The sequence below is a fragment of the Misgurnus anguillicaudatus genome, chromosome 3 (genome assembly GCF_027580225.2).
Source record: "Misgurnus anguillicaudatus chromosome 3, ASM2758022v2, whole genome shotgun sequence".
Lineage (NCBI taxonomy): Eukaryota > Metazoa > Chordata > Actinopteri > Cypriniformes > Cobitidae > Misgurnus > Misgurnus anguillicaudatus.
This window is the reverse complement of record NC_073339.2, coordinates 39,692,821-39,712,346: the sequence shown is the minus strand read 5'-3', so window position 1 is coordinate 39,712,346 and position 19,526 is coordinate 39,692,821. Positions and strand designations below refer to the sequence as shown.

Genomic DNA, 19,526 nt, shown 5'->3' with positions numbered 1-19,526 from the left:
CACTTCAGAGTCGATTAGGTTTTGTGTACAGCACTGTTCATTGTGTTTGGGTATATGATTAATTGGCAATTAAATGGATTGATAATGATATTTGGGTGGCTCATTCAACAGTAGATAAAGCTCGTTCTCTTCTGACTCCATAGCATATCAGTGGGAGATAATGAGTGTAGCTTGGCTTTTGGTCATCATCATTTGTTTCATGTTCTCTCTCACACACACACACAGCATCCCCAGGAGCTTCATACTGACTCGCTGTGATGTATTAGAGACTTACTGACTGTGTCTCGGCTTGCTGGTCTATGTGAAATATGCGCCCTACTGCAGCATCCCGTTTCACGTGTTAGATTTTGAACACTGTGCCTATCGCTCATAGCCATGGGACAATATAATGTATTATAATATTTTGTTAGCATTGAAGTGTTCGTTTGTTTGAGCGTACAAACCTGGAGGCAGTCCTGTCGAGATGGTCGATGAAGTGGTCGTTCCGGTACCGGCCTGTGTTACTGCGGCCACCTGCAGCGTGTACGTGGTTAGGGAAGTGAGACCGGTTACTTTAAAGGCCAGTGTGGAGTTGGACAGTGTATGAGATACACGGGTTTCGTTTTGGTCAGCTTCTTCCCAACATAAGATGTAACCTGTGTAAAAAGGGAGACAAGGGAGGACTTTATGCTCTGCGCTTCACCTAGTGAAAATTCTCACCGTCTACAGTTTGCATTCTTTGGGATGTAAACTTACAACAGCCAATCTGTCGTTAAACCTTATTAGTGAATGATGTGGAATGCTCGACATCTACAGCAACTTTTCTAATGGTTTCTCATGCAAATAGAGACTCAACTACTGTTGCTTACAGTTGCTTCCAACAGACAGAGATTAGCATGTTGCTAAGCTAACAATACAATGCAATTACATTTCGGTGGCGGCTCGTGACTGCTCTTCAGAGGGGCGCAAATTCAAAATAAGTATCATGTGTGTTGCTCGTGTTTTCAAAATATGTATGTGTTGCGTCTTGTGAACCATGTGCATCACGTGTTTTGTCCAAATAAGTTCCTGCTGCACACGCGTCAAAACCGTTTATGATAAAAGAGACGCTCACGTTCACAAAATACACGCAAGAAACTCCCTTAACAGTAAACTCTGCGATTATGCGAGTATCTGGCAAATGCGAGCATCTCTTTTATCATAAACCCTTTAGACACGTCTGCAGCAGGTACTTATTTTGACAAGACACGTAATGAAAATAGGTTCACTCGACGCACCGAACACATATTTTGAAATTACGAACCACACACGATGGGCTACATACATGTTGTGACGAACATCGCATCTTGCACCCTCGAAAAAAAAAAGTCACCAGCCGCCACTGTTACATTTATGATTTGGACAACCAAATTACTTATTCAAGCTATATTTTTTTTTCAGTGTTTGTGTTTCTAGGGGAATGAACCCATGACATTTGTTGCTAACATAATGGTCTACCAATTGAGCTACAGGAACGCAATATATATCAACCATAATTTACACATTGCATTATTAGGCGCAACAATACATAGTTAACAAGATTATTTTGCAGTATTTAATTACAGAATTCCTTTATAATCAGCATTTTACCATTGAAACACAACATTTTAAATTGTCTACAAAGGATACATTCAAGAATCTGAGACATGAAAGGAGCACTATAAATTTGCTGCCTAGTGTTTAAACATCATGTTGAAAATGTGCATATCTTGGTAGCCGTTTTCTAGGTTAGCAGCTAAGTTTTGGTGCGGTGTCCAAAATTGCTCTATATGCCCTATACAGGCTGCATGACTGTCAGTAAACACTACAAAAATGTTGGCTACATAATATATGTCCATACACGTGTCTGTTCTTGTTTACTGTTTATTTCCTTTTTTTTAATAAATACATTAAATACATATAACTGATTTATTTTAAATATATGTGTTTAACTAAAATACACATAATAATAGATATATAGGATAAGTAGGGCTGCAAAAACTATTAAATAAAAGTAAAATAAAAATTCGATAAAACACAATAATATTTGCTTATGAAATTAGTGTTCAAAGAATGTCATTATTGATTAGTTTGGTCTGCACTGCAAAAAATGAATTTCTTAATATTTTTGTCTTGTTTTCAGTACAAATTGAAATCAAGATATATTTTCTTGATGAGCAAAATGAGCAAAAAATAAAAAAAAATAATAATAGAAAAAAATATACAATTTAAGTGTATTTGTGCTTGACTCTTTCCCTGCCATTTTTTTTAAAGTTGCCAGCCTTTTTTATAATTTTGACAATTTAAAAAAATAAAATAATAATAGTGGAAATATGGATTGCCGAAAAAAATGTTTTTGGCATTGGCATGGAAGCATTTTCCCTTAATTGACAAGTTAAGTCGCCAATGGCGGGGAAAGAGTTAAAACAAGCAACAAGTACAAATTCACTTAAATTTTATGTTTTTTTTCCCAGGTCATTTTGCTCATCAAGAAAATGCATCCAAATTAAATAATTTTTTGATATTTGTACTGAAAACAAGATAAAAATACTAAAAAAGAAAGTCATTTGTTGCAGTATGTGATGTCACTTCCCCACCGCCCCACTGACCCCCCCCCCCCCCCTTTTCCATTATCGAATATTACAGACTATTGTCGAATATACGATTAGTTGTTGCAGCACTAATGATAGGCAGTTGATAGATTTCTCTTAATCATCTAATATTAAAAATGTAACAAATGTGATAAACAGTAAGAAAATGAACTACACCATTTATGATTAAAATCTATAAAGCTACACAGATTTAATAAAAGGTAAATGTTTATGATGAACGTGTCTGTGACGATACTTTCTGATGCTCGACATTTATGTCAGTATTCGAAATTGCTTGCTGTTTTTTGTTTACTTCTTCTCCATAAAGTGCACTGCAAAAAATGATTTTCAAGAAAAAAGTTTTCTTAGTATTTTTGTCTTGTTTCAGTAAAAATATCAAAAAAATCTTAAATTAAGATGCTTTTTTCTTGATGAGCAAAACGACCCAAGAAAATAAGTCTAGTTTTTAGACCAAAAACATAAAATTTAAGTGATTTTGTTCATAAAACAATAAATCTGCCAATGGGGTAAGCAAAAAAATCTTGAACATTTTTCTTAAACACTAAATTCAAGAAAATTTTGCTTACCCAATTGGCAGATTTTTTTGCTTGTTTTATGCACAAAATCGCTTAAATTTGATATTTTTATTGGTCCTTTTGCTCATCAAGAAAAGGATCTTAATATAAGATTTTTTGGATATTTTTACTGAAAACAAGACAAAAACACTAAGAATTTTTTTTCTTGAAAATCATTGTTTGCAGTGTAGATTCAAATGTCCCTCGCTAAGTAGGGGAAATAGTGAACAGGTGAGCAGTTTCAGACATAGCAATAGCTGATGCACATGATTACCTTCACGAAAGTTAACCCAAAAGTGTAGTAACCATGGTTTTTGGTGTATTTGATTACTATTAGCAAAACCATGGTTTTACTACACTTACCATGGTTTAACTATGTGTTAAAAAAATTTTTTACTACAGTAACCATGTTTTTTGGTTTTAACTGTAGTAAAACCATTGTTAATTTTCATAAGGGTTTTAAAAATTCCTGTGATTGGCAGGTGAGTGATTGGTAACTGTGATTTGATATTTGTGACTGAATATTATAACCTGTGATGATGCCGTTCTTGTCTTCTGGTTCCTGCCAGCTAACCTTCAAAGATGTGTCCAGGATCTCAGTAAAGCTCAATTGAGAAACCGGACCCGGTTCTGTAGTAAACAGACACACACAAACAAATGTGCAGTTAAAGATGTGTATGTTTGTCTAAAACCACTCACATGACTGTAGTTTTCATTTTTTTGTATAACCACATATAAAACCAGCACAATTATACTTCCTTGTGAGACTGTAAGCTTGATGACTGCAAAACTCCAACATACTCAAGTTAAAAAATTCAGAGCGTGTACAGTAAACATACACATATGCAATACATATGCAATTTATATAACTTTATTAGAAGGTCATCTAAAGAAATAAAAAACTTGAGTAATCTGTAAACAACACAGACATACGATTTTATTGGCTGAGAATATATATAAAGTAGGGCTGTCAATAGATTAAAAAAATTAATCTAGATTAATCGCATGATTTCTTGAGTTAACTCGCGATTAATCGCAAATTAATCGCACATTTTTATCCGTTCTAAATTTACCCTAATTTAACACTTTTCAGTTTTTTTATACTCTGACCATATATACACATATAGATGCTTTATGCAAATGTATGTTAACAACAGCCTGTTTACATTTTTTAACAGAACCATCAAGCCATTGTTTTGTATATGCATTTTCCTTTAAGAAAAATTTTCTTTCTCCATTTTTATTTGATGCTGCATCATTTTTGACATGTGCTGTCAAATTTAGTCGAAATTAGCAAATTTTCAAAGAAATTGTTGTTCATATTTTGACATTCTCTATTAAAACATAGAACAATGCATGATTTGGTGGAATATAACAAAATATGACATAACTACACCTGTTTGAAGTTGAAAGAGTCAGCAAAGTTAAATTACCAGAAAAATCACCACATCCATACATTAAATTACCACATCAATACCTTAAAATCACTGATAAAACTATAAGATTTAACACACACAAAGCAAAAACATCATCAATGTATGTTCAACTTTTTTTCCTTTTGTTTGATTGACATTGTGACAGACTGCTTAAAATCTAAGTGATCTAATATAGTGTTACACATCAGATATTTTTACCCAAAAGTTAACCAAACATTTACTTAATACATAACAGATTATAGATCCTACCTGCGTGAATTCTTATCAAAGCAGATATTTGTAAAACTTTAATTTTGTGTAGATGTCTATATATCCGGGTCGCACACTCGCGCGTCTGTGTGCACGCGCTTCAGATGTCAGTCAGTCAGCGTGAGGAGATCGCTTTTGAGTCTTGTCGCTCTTAATAACTCTTTAACAATAATCAGGTACCGAACTTTATCTCTCTTAATGACTCTTTTAACATCAAGCAAGTCCTGCAGTCTATTTTATAAGTCATGCATAAAAGCGAAACCAAAATGAATTGAGACGCATCTTTGCATTAGATTAAGCATTAGGAGGACGGTAACGTTACACCTCTCAGACGTATAAATAAAGATCATTTCAGATGTCCAACTAGCATTTAGAGCATTGGATTTGCTAGACGATTTGCTTAATGTTCTTATTTCTATGAAAACCTTCGACTCATTTAGACAGGATCCCATTTGTCTGCGTCTCTGTTCATTCAACTATGGGCTGGACCAAGGGTCAAACAGAAATTGCGCGTTGCGTTAATCGGCGTTAATAAAATTAGTTGCGTTAAAATGAATTTGCGTTAACGCGTTATTAACGCGTTAATTTTGACAGCCCTAATATAAAGTGATGGATAAACAGTAGGTTTGTAGCATAAGTACACGTTTACGTTTGAATCAAACAAAGCTTATTATTTATTTGGCAACACTTTACTGATGCTTTAAACCCGTTCGTGGTAAAGGATTTACCCACGCTCTCGGTCCACCAGATCGTAATACTTCCACGATGAGCTTGTTGCCGAGAAACCGGTCTATTACGGATGCAAATGGGCGAAAGCGAATTATGTACTTGTTGGTAATTACCATCATGCGTTAGCAGTCATTTAGTGGTTAATCAATCATGCATACACATCCCGCAAGACAATAAATCCGACAGACGTACATGACAGTTGCCTGAAAAGCTGTGGTTAATGTGTGCGGATAAACCTTCAATCTCATTAGATCTAGCGCAAGCGTGGCAAACTCTTATGCCCCGACTGCCAAGCGGACCTTATCAGAGCGGGTCGTCACGCCAGACTGACAAGTGAATCAATCACCCGTGCTTATGAAAACGCATGAGTCCATTTAACTGACTGCACTGCCTTTCAAATCCCAAATCAATCTTTATGCGCTTAGATTTTGTTCGTTTCGACAACTTTCGTTCGCATTGCTGCTTAAACGGCTTCTCATTGTAGCCGTTTGCTTCAGCTACATACTTAATTTTTTACTTAGTTTTGTTTAATTCCAATCCGTTCTTTTAAAAATAAAACACTTGATGTTTACAAACAACCACAAAACAATCAAGTTAAATGTAACTATTACAATACTGTATATAGCTATTAAATAAAAAAACAGCTATTATATTCTGCATATAAGCCGGCTTAGTCTAGTTTCTAGGTTTTTCTACTGGAGTTTAATATATTATATATTATACCACAGGGCTGTTGAATGCTTTATTCTGATTGGTTGAGAAAGGTTCCACAACTATGCATTATTTTTCGATAAACGCACACCTGACCTGTCAAATGTCTTAAATTTCAACCTAGAAAATGTGAAAAACATCAACCCAGTAACTTAGTTTTGGTTAACCATTCTCTGCAAGCATGTAAAAAATAGGCTATTGAAATTTGGCTCCCCTTGTGATGTCAGAAGGGGATAATACCGCCCCTTAATCTGCACTATCCAACCACAGCACTGCTATTTAGTGCAGAAATCAGCTCATTTGCATTTAACTGGACACATCCAAAATGGCACATTTTGGCTCACACCTACCTGTACAAAGTGGCAATTTTAATGTTATAATAAATTATTTATATGGTATTTTGAGCTAAAACATCACGTATGTCTTCTGGGGACACCAAAGATTTATTTGACATCTTAAAAAGTCCTTTTTGCATCATTATGCTTGTGCGAACGCATCGGCACACCCAACACAGAATAAATAAAAGCCCGAAACACGGGGGAGCGTATGTGTACAGAATGGTTTGCGTTTATCTAACCTGTTGGTCTGATTGAGCTATTCATTGAAAACAAGCTCCTGTGGCTCTCAGTGCAGAAAGGACCACAAGCTGTTATCATCTGATGAAAATTACATTGTCTGTTAACAGCTGCGCACGCACACGCGCGCATATTTGTGTGCTCGCGCGCAATAGGACAATCAATACCGAGCACATGCGAATTGACTAACAAAAGTGATCCTGCTTCAATAATTGCAGGTTAGTCAAAGCCGATTCTCCACGCCTGCGGCGTGGCACAAAAACAGCGCTCGGGTGGCCAATATATATTCAGGAAAGACTAATCAATAGCGATGTAAAAGCACAATTACGTGGCAAATTGCAGTATGCATTGTGAAGGAGCCAAATCTCTCCTCTATATTGATTCTGGTGGCTGAAATGTCAAACAAACTGGCTTGTTTCTGCATGGAGACATCTTTGTCAGTTTTGAAATAAAGAGCATACTGTTAGCCGAACGTCTCCAATTAACTACAGACAGACTGACTGTAAGTGTGCGTATGCACTGCGCGTGAAATGTCAGGAAAACATTACATCCCCGAGGACTATTTAATTGCTCAGAGGTTGCTTTTTATCACTCATTGCTTTTGATATTGAACTTATTGGAGATCTCAGCTGCGTTTAATGTATGAACTCTGTCTCAGATCTTCCTCCTAAATGAGACGTATAGTAACACTATAGAGCTATACAGTTAACGTGGATATTCATTTTGTCGCTCAGATCAATTCAATTTTGCATGAGAAATGTTTGAAGCAATTTAAAATCTATGACTTTTGGTTGCATACTTTTGTATCTTGGCAAATCTGGGTATGAGATATTGTTTAAGACTCTAAGGGAGATACATCTCATATACCTCAGGTCTTAAACTTTAAAAAAATAAATGCTAAAACCAGCTTAAAGGGATAGTTCACCCCAAAATGCAAATTTTGTATGATCTGTATGAATTAATTTTTTCTGATGAACACAAAAGAAGATATTTTGATAAATGATGGTTAGCACACAGCTGATCGTAACCATTGACTTCCATAGTAGGAAAACAAATATTTTGGAAGTATTGTGATAAATGATGAAGAAGATATTTTAATAAATTATGATTAGCACACAGTTGACTGTACCCATTGAATTCCATCGTATTTGTTTTTCCTACTATGGAAGTCAATGAGCTGTTTGCTTACCATCATTTATCAAAATATCTTCTTTTTTGTTAATCAGATAAAAGAAATTCGTACAGGTTTAGAACAACGTGAAGATGAGAAAATGATGACAGAATTTTCATTTTTGGGTGAACTATCCCTTTAAGCTGGTTTGTTGGTTTTAGCTGGATTAAGGTGACAACTCTATTGAAAAATCCAGCAAAGACCAGCATAAGCTGGTAGCTGGTTTTAGAGGGTTTAAGGTGGCAGTAGATGGTCTAAGCTGGTCCTCCCAGCCTGGCAAAGCTGGTCAAGCTGGTGGGTCAGCTGGTCTTCCAGCCTGACCAGCTAAGTTCAGCTAGACCAGCCTAAAAAGTGACCAAAACGCAGCTAGACCAGCTTAAAATGGACCAAAACACAGCTAGACCAGCTTGCTACACCAGCAATACTAACTAAAACCAAGCTGGGAGACCAGCTAAAACCAGCTCACCAGCATATGCTGGTCTTAGCTGGATTTTTCAGTAGGGAATAGGTGGTTTAATCTGGTCCTCCCAGCCTATCAAAGCTGGTCAAGCTGATGGGTCAGCTGGTCTTCCAGCCTGACCAGCAAAGTCCAGCTAGACCAGTTTAAAAAGTGACCAAAACACAGCTAGACCAGCTTAAAAATTGACCAAAACACAGCTAGACCAGCTTGCTACACCAGCAATACTAACTAAAACCAAGCTGGGAGACCAGCTAAAACCAGCTCACCAGCATATGCTGGTCTTAGCTGGATTTTTCAGTAGGGAATAGGTGGTTTAATCTGGTCCTCCCAGCCTATCAAAGCTGGTCAAGCTGATGGGTCAGCTGGTCTTCCAGCCTGACCAGCGAAGTCCAGCTAGACCAGTTTAAAAAGTGACCAAAACACAGCTAGACCAGCTTAAAAATTGACCAAAACACAGCTAGACTAGCTCCCTGAACCAGCAATACAAACTAAAACCAAGCTGGGAGACCAGCTAAAACCAGCTCACCAGTATATGCTGGTCTAAGCTGGATTTTTCAGTAGGGAATACTTAGTTTAATCTGGTCCTCCCAGCCTTTTAAAGCTGGTCAAGCTGATGGGTCAACTGGTCTTCCAGCCTGACCAGCAAAGTCCAGCTAGACCAGTTTAAAAAGTGACCAGAACACAGCTAGACCAGCTTAAAAATTGACCAAAACACAGCTAGACCAGCTTGCTACACCAGCAATACCAACTAAAACCAAGCTGGGAGACCAGCTAAAACCAGCTCACCAGTGTATGCTGGTTTTAGCTGGATTATTCAGTAGGAAATAGCTGGTTTAATCTGGTCCTCCCAGCCAATCAAAGCTGGTCAAGCTGGTGGGTCAGCTGGTCTCCCAGCATGACCAGCAAAGTCCAGCTTATAAAGTGACCAAAAACACATCTAAACCAGCTTGCCAAACCAGCTAAAACCAGACTGTGACACCAGCTAAAACCAGCTTAAGCTCTTCTTTAGTAGAGATGAGAAAAATCTGGAAGGCAAGAGCCTCTGTTTGCTCTCCTTTCCTTCTCATTGCTGTCTCAGAGAAACAATTGAGACATTAACCCCTTCAGACCCTGCATCCACTGGAATGGACATCACATGTTTTGTGGTTCAAATCAATAAAAATGTTGATCAACCAATCAAAATAAGGCACACTGGGGGAAAATCAGATCTGAAGGGGTTAAAAAGACAATTTGCGATTTTTCCTCATAAAACCATCCACCCGATGGAAAAAAAACAGAAAATGAATTGAATGGGTTAATATTGTTTTGTACCAGGGGTCAGTGAGTGTACTCACTGTCAGCGTGTGTCTGGATGAGCTGTGGTGTGCTAGCCGGACCGTCGCCGGGCGTGGTGAAACAAAGCACTGCCGTTTCGTACCATGTGAACTTTTTTAAATCGCTAATGTAACCATAGTGACGTGACCCGTGGAACTCAGGGGCAATAGTCACCATGGTGATGCATTCGGGACAGTGTTCAGGCCATACCAGAAGCTGTGAGAAAAACATCAAGAATTAGATTTACAGTAACACTGAGCTCACAATATTAAAACATGAAGACAAACCATGATATTTGCCCCTCTCCCTAATATCAATCATTTTAATAATACTCTATTTCTGTATTTATATTTCTTGTTTTGTAACTGGTAGCCATTAAGGGTTAATCATTCATGCATACACAGCCCAGAAGACAATACATTTTTACCCTTTAACTGGAGATATGAGAGCGTAGTGATGGGATGTCTCTATACTCTTACCTTGTACCCCTGGTTAATGCCATTGATAAACTGTTGGGGCGGTGGGGTCCAGGTGAATTTGATGGTGGTGGAGTTGAGCGCGACAGCCTCCGCGTCTTGTGGTGGCGCTGTGGGGACTGCGACATGGAAAAACAATTAGTCATTGAAAAATTAGGAGAATTTACAATTATATGTATGGACTAATTGTCAATAAGATGCCGTCTGCCTTCATATATATGTATTGTATACATAGATACGTCATTCGTGTATATGTGGCCGCCATTTTGGAACGCTCCAGTTGCCAACACCACTTACAGTTTTCAAGGATCCCACAACATAGCGCAGCCTCTGGTTCATAAACCATGCAAAGATATATATATATATATATATATATATATATATATATATATATATATATATATATATATATATATATATATATATTCCTAAAAAACTGGGCTAACTTTTCTCAGGTGAGAAAGTTTTTATATATGTATTTACTTAATATTACAGGTTTTAAATTATAGTAACTTTTAATGTTGCGTTAGCAAACACTTTTGTCTTGGTGTGTTGTGTTAGTTTAACAATTTTAATGTTTGGATCTACAATATTATATCAAACATGGGAATGGATGCGGACACAGTAATGTTGGATTCACACCAAACACGAATAGAGTGTCAAATTCACGTCTACCGGGTCTAGTTTGCCGCTTGAACATTTTCAATGCATTTGCGCGGCTAGAGCAAAATAGTCATACGTAAAAGCAAACTTTTGAAGCTAAATTGAGTTACTCCAGGCGGGCCTGCCACCACAGCAGCAAGCAGGCTCCTGATTGGTGAATGCGGTGCAAATTGACGCAAAAGATCAAATTTTCAACTCGGGCGTATGAGGCCAATTCCGCCCCGCGTTAAACGCCTCATTCGCGCTGCGAGACCTCCAGACGCGCGTAAACGCATCTTTACATTGACTTAACATTGATACCATTCGTGCCAGACGCTCTATTTGAAGAGTTTCGTTGCAAAACGAGATAACCACCGTTTTTTTAATTGTTAAGAAATCCCGTTTTTTGGTTGTGCATTCCAATTAATTTCAATTCAACTGCAGTTGGTTTGTTTTGATTTAAACCTTCATAAAAAATACAGCTAAGTAGCACCATAAAACAAAATAATAACATGATAACATAATAATAAACATGTTTTGACAAAAATGTTAAAAAATGGATTTATCTCATTTTGCAACGAAACTCTTCATTTGCTTTCGAGTGTTCACGGATGGTCGTGGCAGGGTTGCCAGATTTGCGAAAACATCACCAACCCAATGGGCCAATTAAATCTAGACCAATGACCCTTGCCAAAATACCAACACTTTATTTTTATTTAAAAGAAAAAATCTTACATTAATATTGACAGACGATAAACAAAACTCTGGCTTTAACCCGCTGGAAAAGCAATCTGTTTTCCCAGTTTAAAAAACACTGGTTAATGTGCCGCCTTGGATTGTATGACAATATGACAGAAGACTTGCGTATAGTGGCCCATAGAAACAGACGCTAATGACGTATCTATGTATATATATCTGTGTCTTCCTTTTTACTGTATGTGAGAAGTTATAAGCCGCTAAAGGACCAAGCTTTAAAACTATGAGATAATTTCTATTATCACAACCTGGCCTATAAATTAAAACATAAACATTTACCCTGTTTCCCAGTTTAATAGCAAACATTCACATAAAAAAGGTAAATGCAAATTCTACATTTCAAATTCATATTCAGTACAAATATGTGCAAACATACAAATAAACTATGAATATACTCACTTACTACAGTATATACGACTTTATAGTCTTTAGCCTATCACTGCTTTGCAGCAGGCCCGAGCATGATGTGTAAAAAAGGATTTCCATAAAAACTCAATGCTTTTACCACTTAATGTGTTTAAAATGGTCGCTTTAAGGTCAGGCCTGGCGAGTCGAGCACAGATTAGACATCGCTCAATTGGATTGGCCCTCCCGATTCGTCCTGCGCCCTAATCGTTTCAAACGCAATACGTTAAAGGGACAAGAAAGGACAAAATACATTGATCTTTACCACATACACATCATCAAGTGGTCCGAAAAGAATGTAAAGGGTTTTGTTGACAGCGTGTGAGGAAGGTTCTTTTAATAAAGAGAGTAAGTCTCCATTTATCTCGGCAAGAATATCATTACGCTGACAGTAAATAATATTAATAATCACGGCTCAAGAAACTCTGAACACCCCCGTATATTTCCTGTGCACACACGCACACATCTTTAGGCACATAAAGCAAATTAGATTAATTAATGGGCTATGGTCACTGGTAGCCCTGAGTCCATAAATTTACTCTTAGCAATAATCCTTCAGATGGCCAATCTGGGCAGTAAAGCCAGCTAATGGATTTTACGGTTCCCATAGCTACTGTAGATCCTTTATGATATTAGCAACCCTGAGGAGAACAGAGAGCGTCTTACTTTTATACTTGTTGCGTGCGTTACAAGTATAGGTTATTTATAGTCAATTTACTAACATGGTATTGAATTGTAAAAAATACACTAAATCAAAAAGTGATTGCACCCTAAAGACACTTAAAGTCACAATGAAATTGAAATGTAAAACATTTTTTGTAATCCAGATTTTTTGTAACCACACATACTTTGTGCGCATAGGTCGCGCATGCACGTACAAGAGAAAGTAGTATGTAGCCCAGGAGAAGCATTGCATTTTGTCGCAATGCGCATGTGTCGAATGACTGTGTACACGTACAAGTCAAATAAACTATGCTTTTTGTTCAACCATGCGCAATGTTAACAATGTTAACAAATACAACTGTATTGTTAAGTGTTACCAGCTAAGCTGTACTAGTTTGAAGAATGATTTGCTCAATAAAACATTGATTCTGTGTGTGTATGTGTGTGTACTAGGATTGTCTAACCTCCTTGTAGAGTGTACTCAGTGACAGACTGGCTGTACACCCCCAGGCCGGCTCCAGTGTAGGCAGCCACTTGGATCTCATACTGCGTCCAGATGATGAGGTCTCCAATCAGACAGTAATTAATCTCTGCACTGGTGATGTTCTTCAGCTGAAACTCACCAGGCAGACCCGCCAATCTATATCTGAGTGGGAGGGGGAGAGATGGTGTTTTTTAGGAGCTGATTGTCAAAATCAGCCGCACACACGTTTTACATTTTTGTGTGATATGTGAACTGTGTTCGCATGTGCAGAACTTCCTAAAGTGCATTGCTGTGCGGTTTCTAGGGTGGGCCTTGTCAAAAGGGTTGACCCCAGATCTCTCAGTGATACCCTACATTCTTAAAAATAACGTTGTTTAAAAAAAATAGAAGGGGTGTTTATAAGACTGACATGACACCTTCATAATCATGACTTGACACGTCCCATGAACATGAAGGAGATTTTATGCACGTTTATGACAACTGTCATTAAGTGTCATTTGTTTAATTATGTCATTTTTAATGCAAAGATGACATTGTTTGAGATGTCTTTGTTATGACAACTTGACATTACCAAGACAACATAACTGACCACTTTTTACCAGTAATACAAATTTACATTGTCATTAAAATGTCATTAAGTGTTAATACTCTGTCATATATTTTTATAACAGCATCATGAATATTTTTCTTGACCTCAACTACAGTGGTACAAATATAATGTCGTCATTAAAATGTCATTACGTTTTAATACTTTGTCAAATAGTTTTAACAACGTCATGAATTGTTTTTTTTAAGTTTCCTCCAGGTGTTTAAGAAATAAAATTAATGATTCAATAATAAAAAATAGTAATTGAAATTAATACAATTATATTTTATTGCATTTGGGGACCAATTGACCTAAAATTAAATGACAACAGTTACAATAATGGTTTAAGCCATGCAGCGTTGGGTCCTATAGCTGGAAAAACAGTTAATTACATTTAATTGATTAAATGTTTTGTAAATTTTTTCTTCTATGTCAGAATTTTTTTATTTTTTCAGTTAGTTGTCAGTTTTTTATATATTGTGCCCATACATAAAGCTAAGTATAATATTTCTACCCAGTCTCACAAGATTTTGTGATATAGTTTTTTCGTGATCGTATAACGAATTCCTGTTTTCGTGTGATAATCACGTATTGGTTACTCAACTGCTTTTTCCTATTTTCAAACCATAGTCGCTTCGGTTTAGGGTTAGATTTGGTGTTTACATTAGGATGTCACTTGAAGTATTGGTTTATACAATTTTCTCTGATTTATTTTTTTATATTTTCTAAATTTTAAACCATTGTCGGCTGGCGTTAGGGTTAGAGTTGGGTTTGGGTAAGGATGTCATTTTATGTAAATCTAACCCTAAACCGAAGCGACAATGGTAAGAAAATAGGACAAAACAGTTGAGTAACCAATACGTGATTGCACACGAAAACAGTAATTTGTTATACGATCACGAAAAAATGTGTGATAATATCACGGAAAAAAAAAGAATAAAAAAGTTACGTGACTATATAGCGAAATTTCGTGAGACTGGGCTGAATATTTTGACGTGTCTGTTGCATTTTGTAAAGATATTTTTAAATTATTTGACATTGTATTATTATTTTTTTTTATTTGACATTGTATTAAATCACAGTTGAATGTAATGTTAACCTATTAACCTAGGCAGTTTCTTAAATTTGATCATTATTTTGCTATGTCAAGTTTATGACAGATTTATGACAAGTTATGATGTATTTGTTTATGTCAAGTTGTCATAACAACGACATTTCAAACAATGTCATCTTTCCATTAAAAACGACATAATTGAGCATATGATACTAAATGACAGTTGTCATAAATGTGCATAAAATCTCCCTCATGTTCATGACACGTGTCATGTCATGACCATGAAGGCGTCATGTCAGTCTTATGAACACAAGTAAAGTGTTACAAAAGGGTTTTTTTTAGATTATAAAAATGTATGAAACCATTCAGTCAAAGGTTCTTAAAAGACCCATTTCATAACATTTTGTAGTCTAAAGAACCTTGTGGAAACCAGAAAGGTTCTTGAGATGTTGAAGGAACCATACAGTCAAAAGTGGGATCGTCATGAAGTGTTTTATCGTGTTCCAAGTGAAAAAACATACATACATACAGTACATGTGCTTAACAATCTGAATCATTTTTATGTTTTTTGGACAAGTAATAAGCCAATTTTTAATACTTGGGGTTATACATGTACAAAAATCCCAAGAACTCCTAATAAACCAATACAACTTAGGTTTCTTGTTGTTTTATGTAGGCATGACAGTTGTCACGGCTTGTAAACAGCTTTATCAAAATGGTCTACCATACCAACTTAAATCTTATCAGCTTTGTAGTCCATCTGATCGAGTAACTGAAACAGCTTAGACCAGCTAATGACAACAAATGTCCTGCTTGGACCCACAGATGTTGGTTTTAGTTGGGTGGTCTGGCAGATTTGGAGATAACAGCCTTAGTCGTTAATCTGTGCCATTCATTTACAGCTGAAAAACGATCTAGTTACAGCTAAAGACATTTCTATCACATTATAATTCAGTGCATGTAAACACCAGTAGCAGCAGTCTCTTATAGCAAGTGTGGAGAAAGAAAAATGAAAAATAATGATCCAAAACATTTTCTTCAGTACATACCTGACCAATGCTTAATTATATTTTTTGAACTAATTTTAAGTTTCTTTTCCAGCTTGTCGTTATATATTTAGCTTTAATGCTATGTTTACTGTTGGATCTTATAGCAAATTGCTGCATAATTTGTAAATGGCTTTGGACAAAGCATCTGCTAAATGAACACGTTTAAATGTAATATACTATTTTACCTGAGCACATAACCCCGTAGGACGCCATTTAGCTGTGGCTCTGGAGGCGGCTGCCACTGGACCATGATGCTCTGATTGGTTCTGCCACTAGCCACGATGTTTTTAGGAGGTGCGCTGGGTGGTTCCTCCCGCAGCATCAGCCTGACAAAATAAAATCCTGAGATAAGATCATGCGAATCGCATCATAAGAGAGACATTTCAAAACCTGGGGTCTTATCTCAGAGTTTTCTCCCAGAGTCATCAATAGTTTCTGAAAGTTTCAGAGCTTATTCGGTAGTCCTGAAGAGATAAAAATCAATCCTTCTGGTATAAAGTCTTTAATAGTACTGATTCAGGATGTGAGTAATGTTCACCATAACAACCTATATACACAATTGAAAAAATGCATTGTGTTAATAAAAGCATTCATATAAAAAGACCTGAGGAGACTCTTAGGTTCATTGTGTCTTTTTAAGCAAAGACTTGCAAAATGTTTGCTTTTTGATTAAAAGGCACTTATCTCATGGTTAAGAACTATGTTATTTTGTGTATTTTAGGGCTGGGATAAACGATTATTTTTTAATAGATTAATCTAGAGATTATTTTTTTCGATGCATCAGTTAATCTAACGATTAATTTTATTAGTCCGATACAATTTCAATTAGATTCTAGATTAACATTAATTACACACTTGGCATCACATTCATGATTTTATGGTAAAATTACACTTTTTCGAGTCAATCCACGAGCATTTAAACCATAAACAAAGCACTGTCACTTTAATTGCTTCAATGTGATGCCCAGCTGATGCCTGACCAACGATCACCGGCAGAACCCGCTTAATCTCCGCTTAATCTCCTTATCCGTTTATATGTGTGTATATACATATATATCTCCCAAGGGTTTTTCCCTCCTAGGACTTTTTTTTATTTCCTCGGCTAAACAGCCCGGGGTTTTTTTTACCCCGGGGAGGCAGCCTTCTTGGGCTTAACTTAGCTTCCTCTTCTAGACGTTACATTAGTAAAATGCTCGCTTATAATGTCGAGTCATAGCCGCAGCAAATTTACCTGCTTATGCTATCGTGTATTATGTTGTGCTATCTGTCGTTTTTCTGTGCTTTTACTGCTTCTATTAATGTAAAGCTGCTTTGAAACAATTAACTATTGTGAAAAGCGCTATATAAATAAAATTGAATTGAATTAATTGAGCATGATCAGTGCAGCAAAAATAAAACCGACGCAGAAACAATTGCAGCAGTGCTGCTCCAGCGCCGCGAGCTCGTGCTGCTCATATGTGCGGTGTGCATGCTTGTTAACATGGGCGCTGAAAAAAACACGCGCCGCTTACGCACTGCTCACACTTGCGGTGTGCTACTCTCCGGCGCCGCCATTTTGCGTCTGATGAATCGACGATTTTGTACAAAACTCATCGATTTAAAAAGCGTTGTGTGCCTGATTGGCCAGCTAATCTGTACGTTGTGATTGGCCTGAATACCTCTTACGTCAGCTGGAAATATGAAATGTGAGTTAATTTACAGGCTGTGAGTACGAAGCGGGAGGAATTATGATAAACTCGGTCTTGTCTACTTCACCAATCCCAGGAAATAAACAATCCGTGTGTTTGTTGTAGTCCAAGAAAAGAGATTTACGTTGGAGATGATAACTCGCATCATCGTTTACTTTGGGGTTTGTACCTTTTGCATATCGTTAACATGTACTAATACACACTTACACCACAGGAAATGTAAAAACATGAATCGGACCATAAGTGCCCTTTAAAACTAGCGACCCTATACAACTAGACTGAACATATACAATATTTATAGCAGGAATATGTTTAATGAAGCTCTTAAAAACTCTAAAATCTAGTGAAAAGACTGCCAAACAGAAGCGTGCATCTGATGAGACCATCTATACATCTGGGATGGCATGAGCAAGAGTCAATTTTGGGTAAACTATTCTTTTAATTACAGAAAAACCTTTGACTAGATTGCAAAACCCTTAAATCACCCCATCAGCCTCTCTTGTTTGTTGTAATGTGGTTATTTTTCCCAAACCAAATAAGAGCAAATTACGTATTCAAATGTAATGAAGTAAACAAGAAAATCATTTCTGAAGACAAAATTTCAGCAGCTGAGAAAACTAATGAACAACACATATTTAACCGAAATACTACAGAAACAGTAAAGTCTATTTATTTTTTACATTCTCCCCAATTAGTGTAAACCAGTAAGCCCTTTAATTTCTAATTTGATCAATCCCATGGGTTTTGGCACTCAAACAGTGTCTGAAGATTTCGAGAGACTGTGGATTCCCAAAGCAGGCGATAAACAATCCAGGGCTCTAATCTGCGGTTTAAAGGTTATTAGCTTGATTAAGTGAGCAAGCCATACAGTGCCTCAAGCAAGCAATCTTGTAGGAAAGTTGCTAAGTCTGATTGATGTTTTGTCAAATAAACAATAATGACCGTAAACCAATTTTAAAGGCTTAGAAACGTTTCGTTTTTAGACAAATATTTTGTTTTGGGTACAGAATGTCAAATTTATTTTTCACCTGTTTAAAACTGTATGCAGTTTATTTACTCAACAATACGGAAGCTTGCTTGTTTTCTCGTGATCACGACCCAATTTCTTGTTATCTCGACATAACAAAAGTTGTATTCTTGTGATGTGATTAAAGCTTACGTGTACTCGGTAGAACGTGTTGTTTTGTTTGTAGACAGCAAAAGCATATTTTGATAAATTAGCATGGATGAACAAATTAGATTTTACTTGGATTTGCTCAAGATGAAATAGATTTGTCAATAATTGACTATTTGATAGTGGTGGATTTAGGGACCGTCTCTAAAGTAACTCCATAATATACACGCTTCTACTTTAAAGGGGTGGTTCAATGGTATTTCATGCATTCTGACTGTTTAACACAGTTATAGAGTTGTTTCCTCATGCTAAACTTGGGAAAATGTCAAATAAGCAGTTGGGCGTGTTACAGAGTATTTCTGTGCCGAATGCACATCGCCAGGGATCGTACAAGTTTCGGAACGTTTTTTTTTTATTACGGGTCCAGCTGACGTTTCAGGGGTTTCTATACGTATCATTTCTTTATATGGACACTTTCCCGGAAAACCCCGCCCACCCGTCAATCAGCGGGAGACGCTAGAACTTGAAAACATCACATCACGCGACAGCTTTGATTAATTTCAAAACTCAACAATGGCACGAAAGAAGAAGTGTGTCTTTGGATGTAAGAAGACGAAAGCCAGCCTTATGAAAACAACGGATATAGTTTATTATCCGGGGTAGCAGCAGAGTTTTGCGTTTGTGTTTGATGTGCTGGATTTCTTTGAAAAGTCCCAACCAGGTCATGAGTTGCATGCGGTAAGTAAGACTTCTGTGTTATGTTGGAAATAGGCGCGTACATATTATATAAATAACACAAAC

The 19,526-nt window shown here is 36.8% G+C and overlaps 1 protein-coding gene across 3 annotated transcripts in view; it reads right to left on the bottom strand.

The window, feature by feature from the left end:
* Window positions 1–19,526, bottom strand: part of sdk1b (sidekick cell adhesion molecule 1b) — a 373,118-nt gene that overhangs the window by 84,368 nt on the left and 269,224 nt on the right. For all 3 annotated transcript variants that reach the window (XM_073866164.1, XM_073866162.1, XM_073866163.1), the window contains 6 exons: window positions 16,109–16,249; window positions 13,215–13,396; window positions 10,288–10,403; window positions 9,829–10,024; window positions 3,695–3,793; window positions 444–635 (listed from right to left, as the gene is read on the bottom strand). In XM_073866164.1, the coding sequence (XP_073722265.1) occupies window positions 444–635; window positions 3,695–3,793; window positions 9,829–10,024; window positions 10,288–10,403; window positions 13,215–13,396; window positions 16,109–16,249 (926 nt within the window). The remainder of the gene's footprint in view (window positions 1–443; window positions 636–3,694; window positions 3,794–9,828; window positions 10,025–10,287; window positions 10,404–13,214; window positions 13,397–16,108; window positions 16,250–19,526) is intronic.